The sequence below is a fragment of the Lepidochelys kempii genome, chromosome 1 (genome assembly GCF_965140265.1).
Source record: "Lepidochelys kempii isolate rLepKem1 chromosome 1, rLepKem1.hap2, whole genome shotgun sequence".
Taxonomy (NCBI): domain Eukaryota; kingdom Metazoa; phylum Chordata; order Testudines; family Cheloniidae; genus Lepidochelys; species Lepidochelys kempii.
This window is the reverse complement of record NC_133256.1, coordinates 41,281,084-41,305,554: the sequence shown is the minus strand read 5'-3', so window position 1 is coordinate 41,305,554 and position 24,471 is coordinate 41,281,084. Positions and strand designations below refer to the sequence as shown.

Here is a 24,471-nt window from a genome sequence, read left to right as displayed (position 1 = left end):
TTGGTACTATGGAGTGAGAGAGGGTAAATGAGAGGCGTTGGAGAATGGGAATAGAAACTGGAAGGTTAATGTCCATAAACATTCAGGGTCAGTGAAGTGACAAAAGGCTGGGAAATGAGGCCCCACATTGTGATTTTTGTTGCACAAGTGAGTGTCCCTTATTGTCCTTCATTTTGGGAATGTGTGCTCCACACCATGGAGCTGGCATGCCGAGAAGTGTATAAGACCTCAAAACCACTGTGAAATAAGTCAGTGTCATTTCATTTTACAGATGGATAAACTGAGGTACAGGGAGGTTAAGTGACTTTTTCAAGATCTATGTCAGTGTCAGAGCGAGGAACAGAATTTAGGAGTCCTGCAGTGCCCTCTCCAATCACGAGATAACACTGTCATTCCAATACTAAAAATCTACAACTGGAAAGTATATCTATTATAAACAGTTTATTTTATGTATATTGCACTATAAGTATCAGCTTGTGTCAATGAAAGCATTATAAAATTGGCCATGCCTAGCTAGCAATTTTGTCTGTCCTGTTTGTTGCTTTGCAGCTCTTATTTTAAAAAATGCATAAAGACAACTAGCTGATGACACCAATATTCTTACAAAGCAGTAGAATTGTTGCAGATTTTGTACAAGACTTAAATTTGAGATTCTGAGCACTTGTTATCAGTCCATATCCCATGGCAATTTACATGAGTAGGTTTCTTTGTTAACTAAAGTGTCCCTGACAAATTCCACCTCAGGAAATTATATTCCACATATGTAAATTACATCGAGTGAAGCCATGTCCACACCTCGCTATGTTGGCGGGAGATGCTCTCCCACTGACATAGTTTTTGCCTCTCACGGAGGTGGAGTAATTATACCGACAGGAGAGTGCTCTCCTGTCTGCATACCACGTCTTCACCACACATGCTACAGCAGCGCAGCTACGTCAGTGCAGCGTAAAGGGGCTAAATCTGCTGGATATGGCCACCAAAGATTCTCTCTTTTCCAAGGCGCTTCACTGGGTGGTGTAGAGCCAGCGTAGCAGTTCTTTGCCATTCACTTATAAATAAAGCTACGATTTTGTCACTGAAGTCGCGGAAGTCATGGAATCCGTGACTTCCAAAGATCTCAGTGACTTCTGCCCTGGTGGCTGGGAGCCGCAGGTTCCCGCTGTCTCCTGCAGCGGCAAGGAGCTGTGAGGTACCCCTGCTGCCTGAGGCAGCGGGCCTCCAAGCTCCCAGCCGCTGCTGACAGGGGGGTACCCCACAGCTCTTGGCCGCTGTGGCGGCAGGGGGACCCCCGCAGCTCCCCACCAGCTGCGGTAGCTGGGGGACCCCTGCAACTCCCTGTTCACCGCCGTGGGGCAGGGGGACCCTGGCAGCTTCCCTCTGCTGCGGCCGGGCCGTGGGACCCCCGCAGCCCCCGGCTGCCATGGGGGAACAAGGGGATTCCCGCAGCTCCCCACTGCAGTGGTGGCAGGGGGATTCTCGCAACTCCCCACTGCTGGAGAGGGGGCAGGGGGACCCTGGAGCTCTGAGTCCTCATGGGTGGTGGTGGCCCCAGAGCTTGCAGCCACCCCGCAACTGCCTAGTCCCTTCCCATTTTATCTTGGATATTTTTAGTAAAAGTCAGGGGCAGGTCATGGGCTTCCATGAATTTTTCTTTGTTGCCTGTGACCTGTCCCTGACTTTTACTAAAAATATCCATGACAAAAATCTTAGCCTTACTTATAAGCCTTTCACTGTAGGGGTCCTAACTAGAGTATTGTTGCACTCTTGCTTTTCTTGATTGCTGGAACAGTCTCTTGAGGCTGGTCTAACATATGCTTGAGGCTGGTCAAGGATATGAGGTAAAGCAACTTTTGCCATCCCTCCCCCCTTCATATACTGAGTTTATCTTGGTTAGAACTGATAATCAGTTATGCTTCTCCAGGTACAGATTGTGTATAAAGTGTAGATTCTTTTGAGGAGGAGGATTTTAAAGTGTTGCAGGCTCTCTCACTCTGGGAATGGTAAAACTTTTTGCAGCACGTATTACAGTCTGGGGGGATAAGGAGGATTTTGCCCTGTACCATGTTGTGTTGGGATGGAGTGGGTTGGGGGAATTTTGCTGTCTGTGTTTGCAGTGTTGCAGTGTGTTGGGATGGGAAGGAATTGGTTTTACTGGATGGGTTGCAGTCTGTTGGGAATGGTGGGTAGCGAATTTTGCCGTACATGTGGCAATAAAGTCTGTAGGAATAAAGAGGGTTTTGCTGCATGTCTGTGTCAGACTGTGGGGACAAGTGGGGCATTTTGCTGTGTTGTGTCGGTGTGAGGAATGGGGAGGATTTTGCTGTGTGTGTCACAATCTGTGGGGGCAGGGGATTTCGCTGTGTGTCACAATCTGTGGGGATGGGGGAGCATTTTGCTGTGAGTTGTAGTCTGTGGGGATGCAGGGAGTTGAGTGTGAGTTTCAAAGTCTGTGGGAATGGGCGAAGACGCTGCTGCGAGTGTTGCTGTCTGTGGGGATGACAGAGAATTGTGTGGTGTGGGTCACAGTCTGTGGGGATGGGGAGGATTTTGCTGTGGCGGGGGTGTGACTGTGCGGAAGATGATGATGAGGATTTTGCTGTTGGGGGTGTGTGAGTCTGTGGGGATGGGGAGGGGTTTGCTGTGGTGTGTGTGTGTGTGTGGAAGGGGGAGGATCTTGTGGTGTGAAGTGTGCGTGTCTCTTCGGCCCGGGGAGAGGAGCCGTTTGTCTCACGCCAGGGCAGTTCCCTGTCCCCGGTAGCCTGGTTCCCTTGACAGCGGGCGGTGGTTGGGGTGACAGCCGCCTCCCCGGCACAGATCTCTGTGTTGGCCCATCCCCGCTGGGGGCCGCCCGTGCTCAGTCCCGCCCCCCGGCCATGTGTGGAGCCGCGGCGCCGCGTGGGGGACAGGGCCCGGCGGGTGCCGCCGCTAACGGTTCTTTGTGTCCGCGGCCGCTAGGCGCGAGCGCGGCGGGTTCGAGCTGCCACTGAGCTGCGGACGCGCCCGGCCGCTTCCTGGCGGAGTGACCGCGGCCGCGGGGGGATGTGAGTGCGGGGCAGGGCGGTGGGTCTGGGGGACGGGGTCCGGAGTGGGAGGCGGCTCCGCGAGCGGGGCCCTCCGGCCGGGTTCCACTTCGGCGACTCCTCCCCGCCCGAGCGCGGCGGCTGTTGCCCCTGCTGGCGCAGCCCCACAGCTGCAGGGAGCGCTCCGGGCCCCCGGAGCCTTCGCCATCCGCATCACCCCGCCTGCTCCTCCAAGGCCAGCGGGTCCGCTCCCGCTCAGAGCTTCCTCCTGTCTCCCGAGAAGCGGCGTCTTTGTCTGCAAGGGCCCCGGCCTGTCGGTGCCTCCCTGCGGCTCAGCGCTTGCAGGGGAAGCCCAGGCTGATGCTGCCTGGCTGAAGAGGTGGAGGATGTAGGGTGGCTAGATAGCAAGTGTGAAAAACCAGGACACTTTTATTGGGGGGGGGTATAGTTGTGTGTATAAGACAAAGCCCCTAATATGGAGGCGGGCCTCACAATAGTGGGTTGGCTGTGTGGTCAACCTAGCGGTGGCATCCTGGGCCGTCTCCCGCCCTCCTCCAGCTGGGCATGGTGAGCTGGTGACAGGCGCAGCTTTTTTCTGTCACTTCCCACCCTGAGCTCCTCTGCTTGTGTTCCGCAGGTTGGCCAGGGTGACCGTGCTCCATGACTGCCTGGGCTGCAAGACATTCGAGGTGCCTCCTTCTGCGACTGTCAGACACGTAAAGGCATTAATTCATTCAGAAACTGGGTTTCCTGTCGCTGAGCAGGAGTTGTGGCACATTGGGAGAGAGGTGAGTGTCCTTCTTGGACGTATGCCTGGCTGCCAGGCTGATATCCCTTTACAGGTTGCCTTGGAAGCATCCCTGCTTTCCCTGATGAAGACAATGCAGAACTGAAATGTTTAAAGCATTAAATATAATATGTGCATGCATGACGTAGCCTATCACAAGGAAAGCATTAAGATAGTTGGTTGTTAATTATTTATATTAGAGGAGCATCTGGAGCAGGGTGGATTTGATTTAAATCACTCATCAGAAAGACTCGATTTAATCATGGATTTCTACATAAAAGTGCTTTCTTGTTGGTGGTTATAACCTTAATACATATTTTTCACAACTCAGAGATAGATGTAGGTTTCATTTTTAGAAGGTACACACTATACATTTTTAAACAGTGATTTATTTTGAAAACTTTTCAGATTAATTTTACAGCTGTATCAGAAAATGAATGATTGTTTGGTTATTTCATTTACCAAAGGTAATTGAAGCAGATATTTATGAAGTCATTGGGAGTTGAGCTATCTCCAATTCAACAGGTTAATCATTAATATTTGGAAGATTTTCTTGCCATGTTGTATTGGGAGGAGAACATCACCAGACAGACATGTAAATTGTTTTATTTAAAACAACAACATTATGTATTCTGGATTTTTTTCTTCAACAGCAAACATATAATATTTTAACAAAACAAGCATATGAATTTTTGAATTTAAACATTCAAGTTTTTTAAAATCAGGTTTGTTTTTGTTAAAATTGTTTTTAACTAAATGAAGGACATAAATCCACACTGTGTAGAGGTCAAGCACAGGAGTTTATTACGTACAGCACTGACAGAGTGTCACCTCACTTATTAGGCTCAGAAACACTGTCAATGAATTAATTACAATGGAATATATGGATTTTCCATGAGCGGGGAAAGTGACAGGGTAGGCAGTCCCACACCCCCGGATAGCTCTAGTTGCAAGACATGATAGCACAGTAGCCAATGGTCAAAAGGTTACATAATGTCTCTGCCCATGGTCTCAATGTTACCAAATTAACATTTAGCATTTAATTAATACTTTAATAAATGTATTAGTTGTGACAAAGTTCCTGCTCTACCTTGGTGGGTCTTGCGCTTATTGGCGGATTTGCTCGCCTTGGAGCTTCACAGCAGCCCTCAGCGTGGCCGTTTTTCTGAATTTACAGTCCAGGTCGACTCCTCCTGTGTCTGACCAGGAATTGGGAGGATTTGGGGGGAACCCGGGCCCGCCCTTTACTCCGGGTTCCAGCCCAAGGCCCTGTGGAATGCAGCTGTCTAGAGTGCCTCCTGGAACAGCTGTGCGACAGCTACAACTCCCTGGGCTACTTCCCCATGGCCTCCTCCCAACACCTTCTTTATCCTCACCATAGGACCTTCCTTCTGGTGTCTGATAATGCTTGTACACCTCAGTCCTCCAGCAGTCCGCGTTCTCATTCTCAGCTCCTAGTGCCTCTTGCTCTCAGCTCCTCACATGCACACCACAAACTGAAGTGAGCTCCTTTTTAAAACCCAGGTGCCCTGATTACCTTGCCTTAATTGATTCTAGCAGCTTCTTGATTGGCTGCAGGTGTTCTAATTAGCCTGTCTTAATTGTCTTCAGAAGGTTCCTGATTGTTCTGAAACCTTCCCTGTTACCTTACCCAGGGAAAAGGGATCTACTTAACCTGGGGCTAATATATCTGCCTTCTATTACCCTCCTATAGCCATCTGGCCCGACCCTTTCACATAGTATAGAATATATGTTGGATTTAATTTGGGGTCCATAGGAATGAAGTAGCTCCTTTGATTGTCCAACAGATACATATCTAGGGGTAAAAGCAAAGAAACAGTGAAAGTATATGGCAATAAAGATTGCCTTTCAAGTTGCTTATTTGTCTTTTAAGGCAGGCATTGGTTCCTGGGAAAGGGAGATGGGAGGAGGCCATATCTTATATTGACCTGTTCCAATCTTTTAATAAATTCAAGGTTGGATATGTGGGAAGAACATCTCCCTACAGAAGAAACTAGCACAACAGAAACAGGGCTTCTTTGTTCTATTTGCAACTTTGAATAAGACACAATTATTGCCCCCAACATCTGGCGTTTTGCTGACCAAGCATATCGTAGCAAAAGCAAGGTTATCTTTGGTTATTCTGCTTTCTTTTAGCTATTTCTAGGCCTCCGACCTCTTGACCAAACTCTGGACTTTGGGCCTATACACAAATCCATATACCAGGTTATTACATCAGCAATGGATTTTAACCCTTCACTAAAATAGATAAATGAAATATTAAAAAAACCCTCAAAATTAAATCCAGTATGTTAGCCAGGTCAACATGAGAAAATTAAAATATTGGCTTCTGCAGCTAACTCAGTCGTCTTCATCTTCATTTTCCTGTTTGTTCATAATCTGGAAAAGAAAAACAAGCGTTCCTGCTTTTTCAGTTCCCAAATGATTTCTCAATTTGGAATGAATTAGTCAAAGGAAGAAAATACTCTTTCTACACCGACAAAAGAAGCTATTGCTGTTAAAAGTGACATTATCACTTCAACAGTCTCTGAATCCAAGTGCTTAAGTGACTTCCACCAGTTCACTGGTGTGACTTTCTTTAAAACATCATCAGCAAACATATATTTCTTGAATGGTTCACCTTTTGCTCTGAAGTTTATTATAGTTGGCATTATGGAGGGATGATTGCTGGATGTCCATGTCACAGCCAGCTCATCTTCTTCAGCAGTTAAGGTTTGACCTTGGTACCGAGTATTGAGAATATTTGCGACAAAATGAGCTGGAGATAATGCTTGTCCCATTCTTTTTTTTAATGCTTGTAATTTAACTTTGTCATTGCATATTTCTCTTTTTAAGATCTCACTTAGTTCCTTCCAAATTTCAACAGCATCAGCAATAAAACAGCTATTTCCCTGCATTTTGTTCAAGGCTACAGAAATAGGCTTCAGGGTACTCAGCATATGTTCAACATTTCTCTTAAGCCCAATGTTGAGAACTTTGGCTGTAACAGTGCCATCTATTTTTTCATGATCTTGTTCACAAACTGTCATCAGATTAGGCCAGTTCTTGATATAGTGCTCAAAACGGTCCACTACTGAGTTCCATTGCATGTCTTCTCGGAGAGTTAGCTTGGTTCCTCCCACTTTTTTCAGAGCAGCTGCTGCAAAGTGGTTGTTATGGAAGTACTTTGCAATTTCAAAAATATTAGCCTTTATTTGTGGAACACTGAAGTCTTTGACTAGGAAGTGCATCAAATGAGCACTGCAACCGTATGTTATTAGCTTGGGGACTCTCTTCGCTCTCTTCTAAATAACTTCTTCTCATATTGGATACATTTGCAGCATTGTCTGTGACCAAGCTGCGTACTAGACATTTGAATTTTTTTTCACAGTTTGTTATAGGTTTTACTGCTACTTCTTCTAAGGATTCTGCTGAGTGTGCATTTCCTGATGTATCAATTGTTTCTGTAAGGAAGACATTCCCTTCTTCTGTTGTCACACAAGTACATACAACAGGATCATTGTGGACATTGCTCCACCCATCAAGATTCAGATTAACAATTTTACCCTCTAGACCTTTTGCACACTGCTCAATTTCTCTGTCATACACTTTATCCAGCAGTTTGCCTGCAACATCTTCTCTGTTGTGTGGACTGTATCTTGGTCTTAAAGACTGAACCATGTTAATGAAATGTGGATTCTCAATCTTACGGAAATGAGAGTTTGTTGTGTAAACAAACCGGGCAATTTTCCCATCAATTACCTCTTTTTGTAATCTTCTGGTTCTTATGGTTGTTTCTAGATGATGGAGATCTTTTTTTCTTTTTGCTACAGGTGATATAATGTGGCTATAATTGGCAGATATATATTGGCAGAAACTATAGAAAATGATTGTGATCTTGAAGGTGGATAGTCTTCAGAATCCTGTATGCTGAGGGATGGGTTCTCCTAAACAAAATAAGTCAATGCAGTTATTTAATTATTATTACCATACTGCTCATTTACTCATTGCATTCATTAAACAGACACAATGAGGAGTCCTTGTGGCACCTTAGAGACTAACAGATTTATTTGGGTATAAGCTTTCGTGGGCTAGAACCCACTTCATCGGATGCACAGAGTGAAAACACAGGAGCAGGTATAAATACATGAAAGGATGGGGGGTTGCTTTACCAAGTGTGAGGTCAGTCTAATGAGTTAAATCAATTAGCAGCAGGATACCAAGGGAGGAAAAATAACTTTTGAAGTGGTAAGAGAGTGGCCCATTACAGACAGTTGACAAGAAGGTGTGAGTAACAGTAGGGAGAAATTAGTATTAGGGAAATTAAGTTTAGGTTTTGTAATGACCCAACCACTCCCAATTTCTCCCTACTGAACATCACCACGCTCCTCACCGCACTCCCCACTTTTAATAATGCCAGTTTGTTTGACTTTATAATACTCTATCATTATGTTTTTAATGACATATTTATGTATTGTATATTTAATTGTCTGTTCAGTGCTCCAAGTGTCCTGCGTCAGAGGTACTTCATCTGTAAAATTTTTATCATTATTTCTCTGTGGAAAGGATTTAGTCACTTCAGTGTTGTTATAAGAATTCTCATATGGAAGGAAGGAATCACTGACTATTCACCAACTTTTATTTTCTCGTATGGTCACAGGCAGGGTGGATAAAAATCAATTATTTAAAAGAAATAAATAAAAAAATTGGATTTTTTGTATTTAAATAGGATTTTTTTGATAAAATGCTTTTTGAGGAAAAAACCTATCTATCGATAGTTTTAATTAAGATACCTTATAGTTCAAAGATATCTCATCATGGAATAGGGATTATAAATTCTAATTCTATACTATGAGACAATATATTAATGTAATGTTTAAGAAAAGTTTTGTAAATGAGTTCTAATAGTTCATGGATTAGGGACCCAATCTTATGGGGTTCCACAGGCTTCTGTGTAGATTATTTAGGTTAATCTATCTAACCAATGGGACTCAGTGCTCAGCCTAGAAGATACCATCAGAGATGCTTAGTTTTGCAGTTCTCAAACTGTGGATTTGTGTCTCCAGAGGTAACATGCTTGTTAACAGCAAAAATGTTTTTAAATAAATTATTATATAGAGGTGAGAAATAACAGACCTCAACTCTATTGTCCCTCTGCAAATTTGTGCACACCGAGTCAATCCCTTACCTCTCTCTAAAAGTTTAAAGTTTCAAAAAGTTCAATGAATAGAAGATTGTTGGGGGTGGAATAGATCTGGACAAGGAGAAGAAGTCTGGAGATAAATGTGAGAAGCGAGGGACATGTGCTTGTTTTGTTAAAATATTGTATGTTTGCTGTTGAAGAAAAAAATCCAGAATACTTAACATTATTGTTTAAGTTAAATAAAACAATTTAAATGTCTATCTGGTGACATTCGCCTCCTAATACAGCATGGCAAAAAAATCCTCCAAATCTTAATGATTAACCTGTTGAATTTGAGATGATTCACCTCCCAATGACTTCATAAATATCTGCTGCAGTTACCTTTGGTAAATAAAATAACCAAACAATCATTCATTTTCTGATATAGCTGTAAAATTAATCTGAAAAGTTTTCAAACTAAATCACTGTTTAAAAATGTATAGTGTGTACCTTCTAAAACTGAAACCTACATCTATCTCTGAGTTGTGAAGAATATGTACTAAGGTTATAACCACCAATAAGAATGCACTTTATGTAGAAATCCATGATTAAATTGAGTCTTTCTGACGAGTGATTTAAATCATAATTTAAATCAATTTGATTTTAATCAAATCCACCCTGGTCACGGGTTTCTTGATTTTACTCTCCTCAGCCCTCCGTTTCCATTTTGTGGTATCTTACCAGCCGGAAAGAGGTGTGTTAGCATATCACCCTCTGAAATGCAACAGGAAGCCAAGAGTATGAGCAACACTTTTTTTGGTTGGCATTGCTACTGAACTGTTTCTTTTGGTTGGAAATACTTAGTCACTAAAGAGTCTTGAATAGTTAGTCTGATATTTTTGGTTTTATATTTAAGAATATAACTAGAGGTCTTTTCTTCTCTATCGTGGCAATTATAAACGTTATTTTCAACCTTTTCAACTCTAGTTGCTTAGGGCCAGATTCTCCCACTGTTTCATACACTGAGTAGGTAGAATGATCTGCTGTAAAACGTTTTCCACCTTTAAAAATAAAATGAAGTTTGCTTTATTTATAGATAACAGATCAAGTTAAAATAATCTTGAGTGTCAGTTGTCATGGTGACAGGGCTAATTGCGCATGTGACCCCTTTTCTGGCCTCTCTGAGTGCATCCCCCTTTCAGTATGAGGCCTTGTGCTTCTGTCTCCCTGTAGTAGAATCATGCAATTCTCCCACTCTTAGATTAGATCCCAGGCTGTGTATCAACTGTGTTCCCACAATAGCTCTGACTGGGTTTGAGTACCTACTCTTCTTCTCTTCAGGAGCTTGTGGCCAGCAGTGACCCCAAACAGCCTTCTTAAAATGAAGTATTGTTTAAACTTAACAGTAAAAATAAAGCATAACATAAGATGTTATTAAAACAATAAAAGGTCTACACTTGTCTATCTTATTTATAGTTATAGGTAGGCCTGTCTTATCCCAGACACCCCAAACTCTGGAATCTGGGTTCACCTTAGCTCAACCTTCTCTGTCGCCTTAAGGAAGTGTGTCCCTTTAAATCTAGTCAGAGTCTTAGTTTTCTCTTCCCACAGGTGTTTTTTTTTTTAAAAGCCCAGTTTGGTTAGAGCCAGATCATCAAATGCTTTTGTATCAGCCTAAAAGTGTTTGCAAGGAAGTGTGTATCAGGATCCACCCCTTCCACGTTCTGAATGCATTTCCTGACAAATGTGCTATTGAATTAACTCAGTGTATGGGTACAGTAAACAACACAAAAGCCCAGTCAAGAAACAGTATTCCTAATTTATTGCAGTCAGCTTCCAATCAATCACAACTTTCATCACAAAAATAAGTCCGATCATCTAAATGCTCATGTACATGAGTCAATTTATGCACATGAGTGGTCTCCTTTAACTCAATGGAACTGTTGTGTGCAAAGCTACTCATATTCATAAGTGTCACAGAGTAGCTGGTCCCAAAAGATAAATTAAGCCCAGCTCCCCTGTGGCACTTCTCTGTACCTTTTCCATTTTTAATGTATCTTTTTGAGATGGAGTGACCAGAATTGCACACAGTATTAAAGCTGTGGGAATAACATTGATTTATATAATGGCATTATGGTATTTACTGTCTTATTATCTATCCATTTCCTAATGGTTCCTAACATTGTATTAAGGTTTCTTTTGGCTCCCTCTGCACACTGAGTGGGTGTATTTAGGGAACTATCCACAGTGACTCCAAGATCTCTTCCTTGTGTGGTAATCACTAATTTAAATGCCCATCATTCTGTACGTATAGTTGGAACTATGCTTTCCATGTGGATTACATTGCCTTTATCAGCGTTGAATTTCATCTGCCATTTTGTTGCCCAGTCACTCAGATTTGTGAGATCCCTTTCTAACTCTTTGTTGTCTGCTTTGAACTTAACTATCTTGAATAATTTTGTATCCTCTGTAAACTTTGCCACCTAACTGTTTACAGTTTTTTTCGAGATGATTTATGAATATATTGAATAGCACTGGTCCCAGTACAGATCCTTAGGGGATACCACAATTTACCTGTCTCCATTCTGAAATCTGGGCATTTATTCCTACCCTTTGTTTCCTGTCTTTTAACCGGTTACTGATCCATGAGAGGACCTTCCCTCTTATAACATGACTGCTTACTTTGCTTATGAGCCTCTGGTGAGGAACCTTGTCAATAGTTTTCTGAAGGTTCAGGTACACTATCTCCACTGGATTACCCTTGTTCACATATTTGTTGAGTCCCCCAGAGAATTCTAATATATGGTTGAGGCATTATTTCTCTTTACAAATGCTGTGTTGACTCTTCCCAACAAATTGTATTCATCGACATATCTGATAATTCTGTTCTTTACATTAGTTTCTACCAATTTGCCCAATACTGAAGTTAGCCTTACCATCATGTACTTGCCAGGGTTGCCTCTGGAGCTTTTGGAAAAAAAAATTGGCATCACATTAGCTATCCTCCAGTCATCTGGTACAGAAGTTAATTTAAGTGATAGGTTACATACAGTTAGTATTTCTGCAGTTTTATATCTGAGTTCCTTCAGAACTCTTGGATGAATACCATCTGGTTCTGGTGATTTATTACTGTTTAATGTATCAGTTTGTTCCAAAATTTTTTCTATTGACCCTTCAATCTGGGACAGTTCCTCAGATTTGTCACCTAAAAAGAATGGCTCAGGTGTGGGAATCTCCCTCACATCCTCTGCAGTGAAGACCAGTGCAAAGAATTCATTTAGCTTCTTTGCATTGGCCTTGTCTTCCTTGAGCGCTCATTTAGCCCCTTCATCATCCAGTGGCTCCACTGATTATTTGTCAGGCTTCATGCTTCTGATATACTTCAGAAACGTGCCAGAAACGTCTGGGAGGGGTGGCCCTGAAGCCTGCCAGAGGTGACGTGTTGGTGGGGGCATGCGGGATCAAGTGCCCCCCCCCCCGCGATTGGCCTGCCAAGGCAGGGAGGGAGAGGGGCTCTGTCCTCCTGTTGCACCTGCCCCCCAGCATGCTTGGTCCCTGTCCCTGGCAGCTGGGCACTGTCCCCAGGTCCGTCTGCTGGGGACAAGGGCCGAACGACCTGGAGCCCCCTCTCTCCCCCAGCACATTTCCAGCTCCCTCAGCCCCTGTCTCTAGCAGCTGGGCTCAGGTGGGGGCACCACCAGGCTCTCTCATGCAGCTGCTGATGCACAGAGCAGCAACCCTGAGTGGCTGGCTTGAGCCATGTGGGAAGCAGCTCCGTCCCACTCTCTGCCCGGGCCCAGCTGCCTGGGAGAGTGGCTGAACGTGCCGCGGAGGGCGGGGAGGATGGCGCAGTGGGAGAAGAAGAGAGCCTCCCCTCCCCTGCCCCACCCTCACAGGTAACGTGGGGAGGGGAGAGGAGCCCCCAGCTGAGTGCAGGGCGGGGGGGTTGTTGGGATGAAGAAACATGTGGGACGTTCATGTGTCCTCCCCTTTAGATTGTGCCCCCCAGTATGTGGAAGCATGAGTCGTCTATGCCTCAGGCTAAGGAAGGAGTTAAAAGACTGTTTTTCTGTTTGCTAACATCTGTAAAGAAAATAAAACTTGCAAAAAACTGGGAGTGGCAGTGGATGCTTTGGAGCTGGGAGAAGGCTGCTGCTGACAATAAGTGTTTGAAAGATTGCGGGCATAAACTTTAACTATTGTAAAGGCACACTTTACAGGGATAGCATCTACTTAAGTATAACACTTCTGCCATTGATTTTTTTACCTGCTATTGTTACAAGTAGCACTTAAAATTGTTGTGATTGAAAAGGATTAAAAAAAAGTTGAATTTTTTGTTTGCTTTGTGCATTTGACCATACTTTGTGTATAGTCAGCTTCACTATAAAAGCTTAACTGTAGTCAGTTTCCCCTGATTATGGGTTTTTCACAGCACAAACAAGGAGAGGAAAAACGTTTATAATGAGGAAAATATTATTTGAAGTGGCAAACATTGGCATACCAAATGTAATCAAGTAATGATCACAGGTCACTTGGCAATCACTTATATCCAGCCAAGTGATTAATTCATCTTTATCTGTTGCAGTAAGATCCAAAGTAGTTACTTTATGAACTTCACTATAAACTGAAGCTAGTTCTAGCTAATTATTTGAAATTGACTAGATTTCAAGTTGGCAGTGGCTATTTAAAATTCTCTCTGTTAAATCATCTTGATTATTCCAGGCTCACTGAAGATATCTTAAGAGTGTAACATCACAAATAACAGAAGTCTCACTGTAACCTATAATTTTATTTTTGGTATCTATACTATAAGTACTGGTATCTTCTCAGAGTATAACCTATTGTATGGATGCATAATGGGGAATTCTGTCATTTTTGAGTCAATCCCTGCCAAATGTAATCACAATCTATCTGAAGTATAGCTATTAAGGATTTGATAGACAACTAGGCCCTGATCCTGCACAACACTGCATATGAGTGCAGAGGTCTGCATGGGCAAAACAGGGCCCAAGTGATCACATTTTCCAGTTGTTTTATTGCAATATACTTTTGTTGCTGTATATCCTCTCTTACAGAGTATTACAGTTTCATTCATTGTTCCATTGTGATATTGCTAGTTTTAGATCCAAGTTGAGAGTACATCACCCATATATATTTAGGCTTAGCAGATTTTTTTTCTTTTTTTAAAATAATTTTTACAGATAACATTGATGTTTATTTTTAAGCATTTTTGCTTTATATCTGTTTACATTTTCACAGTTGCACCAAATTATGGCTTTTAAGCATTTTTTTATTTGTAGCAATTTAAATTTTCACAGTGGGAGGACATTTTGGGGTAGGGTTTCAAACAATAATTATTTAATGATAGTAGACATTGAGATTCAAACAGTTAGAACTTCATAACTCTTAAAATACAAAGTATCAACATCACGTCTAACTAAATATCCCTATATCATACTTTTTAAGTTTTCAAGCAGCGTTTTTCTTACTTTACTTACTTGTAAATCTCCATTTTTATTGATGGAAATATTTTTCCATCAGTTCATGTGTGTATGGTGAAATCAACAATTACCAACACTTACCAATAAAAATCTAATCCTCCCAACCCTATATATATACTCCTTTGAGGGTATATATGCTATGTGCGTCTAATATATGCATATAGTTTATGTATACAGGTCTTTGTGACCTGTTCCTTAAAATGATAGTTATTTTCTTTTATTGACTGTTATTTTTTGTGTCCAGTAGGGCCCCAATGTGCCACTTTCCAAACAAAAAAAGGCACATTTGCAATCAGAATGATTTATTAAGCATCTGGGACTATAAAACCCTTTACAGGAGTTTTTGCATTTCCTAGGATTACATGTTCATAGTCATTTACTAATCTAGCTACTGACATCATGAATTCATCTGTGGAATGCTGGTTAGACCACCAGGCAAAAGACATCATCTAAGATTTATATTCTTTGCATTCTGAGAGTTAGACCTATTGCAAATTACTAAGACAAATGCAAAGAATCAAAACAGGAGACCTTCGTGTGGCTAGGGGAGGAAAAAAAACATTTGGAATCTAATTCTGCCCCTACATAAATGGGTATAGCTCCCATTGCTGTCAAATGAAGTTGCATTCATGTAACTGAGGGCAGAATTTTGTCCTGTATGTAACAGAAAAAAATTGCACTCTCATGTCATGCACAGTTGAAGATATCAGAATGATGTATTTAGAGACTAAATATTGAAGCAGTGTGTTGAGACTTGGTCTCTAAATTTTAATATCTAAAAAGTACTTAACATTCTCAAGATGTCTGGAGAAAAGCCATTGCGAAGTAGTGATATTGGATAATGTACATCAAGATCTTCCATTCTTTTTTCTGTTTCAGTTATCTGATTGTACTAAGTTTGGGGACTGTCTGAATTCTGAAAATCATATTTTCTTAAACCTTCAGTCAAAAGGCCTGAAAGGAGGAGGTAAGATAAACAGTTGTCTGTTTACTTATATGTTGGGAGATTGTGAAAAGTTTTGATTAATGCCCTGGCACAGTTCTGAGTAATGCTTTTCCTTACACGAGTAGTGGTGCTTTCTCTTTACTTGTACATCACAGCAATATACTTTTACTTTCTCACTACTGGGATTGTACCTAAGGAGAACCTGCAATTCAGTAGAGTGGATCATTTGGAATAAAAGAGAGGAGAGTGTCTCTTTTTAGAGAAACCATCACATCCACATGCATAGCAACTGTACCAGGAGTGGGAATTTACCTTCATTTGGGAGGGTTTGTTTTGTTTTTCCTTTTCTTTTTCTTTTGTACTGGTGATCCCTGGCTGTTTCAGTCAGTATTTCCATTCCTGTGACAGGAGAATGGGGATAGGATTTGTCTCTCTTGGGGTGCGAGACTTGTGGAGAGGTGCTGGGGTCTTTTAAGTGCGGAAGTGAATGGCTTCTGAAGGTAAGAGTTCCTTGGTGAAGGATGTGATTTGTTATTGAAAAGGAGGAGAGGTCGGTGTGGCGTTGTGGGATTTATTTGTTAATTGGTGGTTCCATCTCTGTGGCAGAAGGATGAGGATTGACTTGATGTCCTGATGAGTGTGAGGATAGTAAGAAATTGCCTGTTGGTTTTGGTGAGGTTTTTTCACCTCTTCCTCTACTTACCTGTGTCCCAGTGCTCCCAGAAGGCATGTGGAAATTGCTCATTTCTTCTCTCCTGTTGTGTGTGTGTATATGAGGTCATCAGGAGATTTTGTGAGGATGTGTGGCCTTTCAGTATGCTAATGACACTCTGTTCTATTCTTTCTCTGAACAACTTTGACAGTGCTATTGATTGTCTGACCTAGAGTTTTAGGGAGCTGTGGGACATAGATGAGAGCTAGCTGGCAGAAACTTAATCCAAATAAAACTGATGCTGGGGGAAGTAGCCAGAATGTATAATAAGAATAATTTCTCTGTCCTTGACTGAAGATATGTTCAATCTGGTGGTAGCACTGGATCTTCAGCTATTGTTAGATGATCATATAGCAGCAGTGTCTAGAAATAATTTTTGTCATCTGCATGTGGCCATAAGATTGCCACATGCTACTGTGATCCATACCTTTATCATCTCAAGACTAGATTGCTGTATTGTTCTGTATATGGAACTACATTTTCAGTCAATCTAGAAATTTAAGGTGTTGCAGAATGCAGTGACCTGCCTGGCACTTCTTAGTGACAACTCTGTTACATAAGATACACTGGCTGCCTGTGGCTTTCTGCATTGAATTTAAGGGGAATTTAACTTGACTTCAGTGGACTGGGACCTTTCTACTCGGGAGATGCCCTATTTCTTTCTGTCTTCCTGCAGCAGTGCTGCAGTTGCAATCAGCAGAGGTACTTGAGCTGGATCCTCTCAATTTAAGAGAGAGGGGGCTGGTGATACAGAGTTCTCTATTAAGGGCCCCCAGCTTTGGAATGAACTCCACCCCTTGATTTGAAATAGCCTTGGTAGATTGATCCTCAGATCATGTTGCAAGGTTCATCTGATGATACAGGCTGATGTAGAGGGTGAGTTTTTAATGGGGTTAGCTGAGCAAGGAGATGGGGAGTTGGTTGTTTGTAATCTTTGGCAAAGGTGCCGACCTAAACCTCGGATAGGCTCCCCTTCTTTCTGACATATGAATCAAAATAATATTATGCACAAACTGTTAAAAGAACGTTATTAAGGTTGCAATGTCAAACACAAAAAATTAGGATATGTCAGAATTAAAGTTGTCAATGTAACCTTAATTTGCTCCCTTGTGCAAACGTATTATGATACAGTCTTTAATTACATGATTATGCACTTTTTTCAAAAGGACCTGTGCCTTACTCAGAGCACACGATGGATGGTGCTCACTGAAAGAGTAGATATTCAATATTTTTTTTTCCTCGTTGTTGATAAATGTCTGTCCCCATGGCTTTTTTACTGCACACTATTCAGACCCTGCTCTGATGACAGAATTATTAATTTCCTCATGGGCTTTTCTGTGGTGCTTGTCACTGTAATATTTGGGAGAATCACAAATATTAATGAATTTATTTTTACAATATCCCTTGAGGTGTGGTGGTAATATTATCCCCATTTTACAGATGGGAACTGAGGCAAGAGAGATTAAGGTAAAAATATCCACTAATTTAGTTTCCAGTTTGAGACATATAGGGCTTGATTTTTCTTCTTTGAGTGATGGTCTCTATTGTATTTTACTGTATTCCATGCGCACAGACTCAGAGAATTTGAAAGTAGCATCCCTTGGTCTGCGCATGCGCCTTGGTCTGCGCATGCGCCCTGGCCTGCCTTGTGCTTCCATCCGAGGTGATAAAGGCCGGGGAGGACAGACCACATCTTCAGTTCCTTCTATCCGCTGCATGGTCTGGATCCGAACTCTTTGTCCTCATCTCTTATGCACATCTGAAAAAAGATAGTTGTACGTAGTTTTAATGAGTTTTATAGTAATTTATTAGTTTTATTTTTCTTTTTTAGTTTTAATAGTTAATAATTTCAACTTGTTTTTATATAGATTTGTGGTTTTCACTGTTCACACCCCCCTCCCCGTACCCAGGTGTAGGTGCCGGGTTGTGCCCAGGGCTCCAGGTTTCAAACTCTGTGTTTCCTACCCATCATTCTTCTCTTGATGACCACCAATACTGACTCTGCTCCCTGGGAGAAGCTCACATCACAACAATGTGCAGTATTTGCCAATCCTTCCCCAACCGCACCTGAGAAGGCTGGGCACTTCGCCTTCAGAAGCAGCTCATGGAGCTCGCCATGAGACCACACTTGGACCCAGGCCAGGGAACCCTCCTCTACATTTGCCTGATTCAGCGAGGATCATGCCTCCCACTACTACATCTGACTCTAGTCCAGTGGAACCACCCCTGCAAACGCCATGGGAGGGACTAGTCAGGAGGTAAAGAAGCACTACTAAGTCTTCCTCCAGTCCAAAAAGATGGATGTTCCTTGCAGCAGCTCTGCCCAAGGGGACAGAGTATGTTCTATGTCCCACAGGCATGCAAAAAAGACCCATAAACAATGGGATCCTGCGGTTCCAGGCACCAATCTGTCAGTACTGCCATCTCTGGCACCCCACAAGACACAAGACCCTCCTGCACCAGGAAAGATCCCAGCGCTAGAACCAATGACTGGGAAAGAGAGAGTGCTTCTCACACCAGGGAGACCTGGAACCACACTCCAGGAGGTCTTTGCCTTTCCAGATCCGGAGTCACCCCCTCCATCAGGTCCCATCACTTCTAGAGAGATTATATCACCACCAAGGGATATGCCTCCAATACCGGGTCCCTCACCCTTTGCACTAATGTTCTACACTCTTCCACTGGCTCCAACAGTACCGTCATTAGAATCGGAATCCTCCTCCTCTTCTCATGAGTCAGAACTGGGAGAAGAACCACCCTTATCATACCACTCTTATGCATGATCGCGGAGGCCACCATGTGCATAGGAACACCTACTGCCTCAGCCACCATAGAGCCACTGGTACCCCATGCTGTGGGGACCCCCACAATCTCTGTCGTATCCAGCCTACTGGCCATATTGGGGACCCTGGACATAATATCCCACTCAGAACCTGCCTGATCTGCAAGGGAACCATCACATTCCTCCCCCTTGAGGGATCCTTCCAGCAGGCATACAGATCTGATGGTGGAGGAAAACCTTTTTAGTCTGATCCTAGCAATTCCACTGGAACTAGCAAGGTTTCCTTCCTCCTTTCCAGACAAGGCAGTGGCTACATCATCCCCTTCCCCACCGGATGACTTCAAGCAATTCCAGGAGCTGTTAGGGAGAGTCATGGGAAACTCCAGATTCCTTTAGAGGAGATCCAAGACTCACAGCACAAGTTTCTGGGTAGCCTTCACATCTTGGGACTGGCAAGAATAGCATTGCCAATTAATGGAGACATACTGGAGCCTGCCACGACTGTATGGCGCACCCCTGCCACATGCACGGTTACCCCCAAAGGAGCGGGGAAGTACTATTATGTTCTGACCAAAGGCTCTGAATTTCTCTTCTCCCACCCACCTCCAAATTGCCTGGTAGTCCAGGCTGCTGCAGAAAGATTCAAACAACAACACCCTTGAGCTATGCCACCCAATAAGGAAGGGAAGTGTCTAGATCTTCCAGGACGTAAAGTATTCTCATCTTCTAGCCTGCAATCCAGGATCACAAATTATCAGGCATTGTTAGCTAACTATGATATGGCCTGAATTACAGTAAATTTGAGGAGTTTGCTGATAGCCTTTCCACAACAAGATCATGCTTGTTTGCAGGCATTTGCTGATGAAGGGAAGCTCATGGCCAGAACTACCCTCCAGTCTGCAGTAGATGCAGCAGATACCTCCTCCAGGGCCATGGCTACAGTGATAGTCATGCACAGAGTCATGGCTCCATTCTTTTGGTTTTCTTAGGGAGGCCCAGAACACCATTGAGAGGGAGCTCCTTTTCAACGAATCCCATCTTTTTGACCAGAAAACAGATGAATCACTACACACACTAAAGGACTCCAGGGCTACTCTTCGCTTGTTGGGCATCTACACTCCGCCCTGAAACAAAAATTCCACCGCCACTCATCCACCCAACGCTACAGGTCTTTTCAGTTCTATCCTCGGAGACTTTATGAGCCGTCAAGGAAACATCAAAAGAAGCACAGGTCTCACCTTCCAGTGGAGATCAATCCCCAATCTTTGGCACCTCAGTCGTTTCATCCACAAACTTTAGTTTTGTCTGGTCACGCTGGAAGCGATAATTCCATCTTTAGAGAAGGGCATGTGCTTTACAGCTCTCGATATGAAGGACACTTAATTTCACATCAATATTCATCCTGCCTACAGACATTTTCTGAGATTTACAGTGATCACCCACTATTTTCAATACAGCGTGCTCCCCTTTGGGATAGCTGCCATTCCGAGAATCTTCACCAAAGTATTTGCAGAAGTAGTAGCCCACATCAGTTGTTATGGCCTCTTCATGTTTCCATATCTCAACAATTGACTCCTAGCTGCCAGATCCAGGCAAGTTTGTGGATCATACCAAGCTGGGAGGGGTTGCAAGTGCTTTGGAGGATAGGATTAAAATACAAAATGGTCTGGACAAACTGGAGAAATGGTCTGAAGTAATTCAATAAGGACAAATGCAAAGTACTCCATTTAGGAAGGAAAAATCAGTTGCACACATACAAAACAGGAAATGACTGCCTACGAGAGAGTATTGCGGAAAGTGATCTGGGGGTCATAGTGGACCACAAGCTAAATATGAGTCAACAGTGTAAAGCTGTTGCTAAAAAAGCAAACATCATTCTGGGATGTATTAGCAGGAGTGTTGTAAGCAAGACATGAGAAATAATTCTTCCCTCTGTGCTGATTAGGCCTCAGCTGGAGTATTGTGTCCAGTTCTGGGCGCCACATTTCAGGAAGGATGTGGACAAATTGGAGAGAGTCCAGAGAAGAGCAACAAAAATGATTAAAGGTCTAGAAAACATGAACTATGAGGGAAGATTGAAAAAATTGGGTTTGTTTAGTCTGGAAAAGAGAAGACTGAGGGGGGACATAACAGTTTTCAAGTATGTAAAAGGTTGTTACAAGGAGGATGGAGAAAAATTGTTTTTCTTAACCTCTGGTGATAGGACAAGAAGCAATGGGCTTAAATTGCAGCAAAGGCAGTGAGGAAAAACTTCCTAACTGTCAGGGTGGTTAATCCCTGGAATAAATTGCCTAGGGGTGTTGTGGAATCTTCATCATTGGAGATTTTTAAGAGCAGGTTAGACAAACACCTGTCAGGAATGGTCTAGATAATACTTAGTCCTGCCATGAGTGCAGGGAACTGGACTAGATGACCTCTCAAGGTCCATTCCAGTCCTATGATTCTAAGAAGCCCACACATCAACCTGTGTGTTACCCAGCCTCCTTCCTTCCCTTGGAGTCAGTGTCAATGTTGAGAAATCAATCCTTGACCCCACGCAATCTCTGGACTTCATTGGAGCTACCATGAACTAGGTCTCAGCGCAAGCTTACTTGCCTATGGACTGATTCCAGACACTGAACAGCATCGTAACTCACATTGTGAGCAATCCTTATGTACTGGCCAGGACTTGCCTGTCTCTCCTTGGTCACGTGGCTTTGTGTACCTACGCGGCCCCCTTTGTGTGATTCCATCTCTGCTGCCTTCAGACACAGCTCCAGTCCTTTTGCTCACAAAACCATCACTCCATGGACTTCATGCTGACAGTCCCCGCCAAGGTACTGTCATTCCTCCAGTGGTGGACAGACCCACATCATATATGCCCTTTCTTCGGTCCTCCCCAGACAAAACGATAGTCAGTGATGCGTCCATGGTAGGCTGTGGAGCCCACATGGATGACCACATGACAAAGGGAATATGGACTCCTCAAGAATCCAGGATGCACATAAATATCCTGGAACTCCAAGCTGTAAAAAAGGCATGCCAATCTTTTCTTTTGTTCATTCGCTCCCATCTTGCTCACATCATGTCAGACACCACCACCACCGTTTTCTATATCAACAAATGGGGGAAACGAGATCGGCCACTCTATGTGCAGAGGCGGTAAATCTCTGGAATTGGTGCATCAATCACCAGATCCTTTTGTCTGCAGCCTATATTCCTGGAACAAAGAATATACTTGTGGACTCACTTAGTGATTAACCAGGAGTGGGAACTTCATGATTCAGTAGTACATGACATCTTCACCTGATTAGAGACCCTGAGCAGAGGCCTATTCGCTTCACAGATGAACAGCAAATGCACTGCATTTTGCTTCAGGGAAGTCCTTGGCCACCGCTCTCAGATCAACCGTCTCCTACTCTCCTGGTCAGTCAAATTCACCTACACCTTCCCTCCACTACTGCTACTCAGGGGCGGCGAGTTGTATGGGCCCGTGGTCCCGGGCTTCAGCAAATTCAGGGCCCAGGGGGCCTGGCTCCACCAATGTTCGGGGCCGGGACTCTCCCCTGGCTCTGCCTGCCAGCCCCACGCCTCCCCCAAGCTGCCCCAGCTGCTACCCCCGCGTGCCCCCTCCCCCGAGTGTCCCCCGGCCCTGCCTGCCACCGCCACGCCTCTCCCATAGCATCCCTGCCTGCCCTGTTCAGTGGGCGGCTGCCGCATGCAGCTCCACGCTGCGCTCCCTCGCTGGCTACAAGGGAGCAGTGCCGGGGGCAAGCTTAGGCAGCTTCTGCACCGGAGGAGGCGCATAGCAGCCCCTGCCCCCTGGCAGACGACTCTGGGTTGACTCTAGGAGGCTTATCCTGGCTGGACCACCTAAGCAGCAGCGTGGGGGACCTTGGGGAGTGTCGTGCTGTGTGGGCCAGGGGGGCTCCCCTCCCCCAGAGCTTGCTGCTGCCGGCGGAGACAGGGCTGGGGGGAGTCCTCCTCTCTGGCCCTCCGCCCCAGCCCCGGGGCAGCCTGCCTGCTGCACCCCAAAGTCCTGATCCCCGGCCCAGCCCTGCATCCCCTCCTGCAGCCCAACCCTCTGTCCCAGCCCTGAGCCCGCACCCAGCACCCAAACCCCTTCCTGCACCCCAACCCCCATCCTAGCCCAGAGCCCGCACCCAGCACCCAAACTCCCTCCCAGAGTCTGCACCCCTCTCACACCCAAACTCTCTCCCAGAGCCCGCACCCAAACTTCCTCCCAGAGCCTTAGGTAGGGGATGGGTGGGGGACAAGACTTGGACCCATTCTGGGCACCACCAAAAATTATACAAACCTGCAGCCCTGCTGCTACTGCCTCGAGTGCAGCAAAAGATCCAATGAGGCAAAGTGACAGTCATTCTGATTGCCCCCTTCTGGCCTAGACAATTCTGATTTCCCAGTCTCGTCCGCATGTCATCCTGCCCATCAATTCCCATCCTCAACTTCCTCTATCTGTTGACCCAGTACAACGGCGAGATCAGGCATCCCAATCCACATGCACTCCACTTCAGGGCATGGTATTTGGATCGGCATCTGCTTTAGGACGGACATACTCTTCGGCTGTGCAAGACATTCTCTCCAGCAGGAGGAAGGACTCCACTATGCAATGTTACTGAGTCAAGTAGAGATGTTTCTTATCTTGGGTTTAGCAACAAGAAGTTTTACCAGAATTGGGGGGATCCTCCTCATCCTGGACTACGTTTTGTCATTTAAATCATCAGATCTCACCCTCAGTTCTTTGAGAGTCAATCTGGCAGCAATTAGTGTGTTCCACGTTACTCCTGAGGGCATTCTGCACCAAAGTATTAAAAATTCTGCATAATTCTGCAAATTTTACTTGTCAAATAAATGTGGAGGCTCCAGCGTGGCATTGGGGAGTACAGGTCACTGGCAGCACAAAGGTGGAAGATCACTGTGCAGTTCCCACCACGGGATATGGACTCAGTGGTGAGGCTGCACCCAGCCCTGACACAGCACAAGGACTGGGCCTGCCCCAGAAACACCCCAGGGCCCTGCCCCTCCGCGCCCGGTGCATCAGGCAGGCAGGCTCAGCAAGGCAGAATCCAAGTATGGAGGGGCTTAGTGTGTGGGGATCCGGGTGTGGGTTGAGAGGGTTCTGTGTGGAGCAATCTGGGTGCAGGTGGCTCAATGGGATATCCAGGTGGCGGGGGAATCTGGATGCACAGGGTTTTGTGGGGGGGTTCTGGGTGTAACGATAATGGGACTCTGCAGGAGGGTCCAGGTGAAAGTGGTTGGGACTCAGCAGGGGAGGGTCTGGGTGTGGGGGACTCAGTGGGGGTCCAGATGCTGGGAGACTGGGGCTCAGTGGGGTGGGGATCGGGCTCATTGCGGGGTTCTGAGTGCAGGAGGGTGAAGCTCGTGGGAGGGTCTGGACATGAGGGGATCTGGATGCACCGGGGTTGGGTGGATGGGGGAGCAGCTCCCTGTATAGGGATCCCCCCTGCAGCTGAGGAGTAATGGGTGCAGGAAGTGGCGGGGAGGGTGAGTTTCCTGCTTCCTGCAGCTGGGGGAGAAATCTGGGGGTGGGTCTGACCCAGCCCCGAATGTCATGCAATGGAAGAGGAAGTCTTCCAGCTG

At 44.6% G+C, this 24,471-nt stretch overlaps 1 protein-coding gene across 4 annotated transcripts in view; it reads left to right on the top strand.

Annotated features, from left to right (window-relative positions):
* The window catches only part of SACS (sacsin molecular chaperone), a 143,053-nt gene that overhangs the window by 44,684 nt on the left and 73,898 nt on the right, over positions 1 to 24,471 (top strand). For 3 of the 4 annotated variants that reach the window (XM_073339993.1, XM_073339995.1, XM_073339992.1), the window contains 2 exons: positions 3,658 to 3,808; positions 15,310 to 15,397. In XM_073339993.1, the coding sequence (XP_073196094.1) occupies positions 3,658 to 3,808; positions 15,310 to 15,397 (239 nt within the window). Of the gene's footprint in view, positions 1 to 2,869; positions 3,042 to 3,657; positions 3,809 to 15,309; positions 15,398 to 24,471 lie in introns of those variants that run through there. The other variant, XM_073339994.1, reaches the window with a different exon arrangement.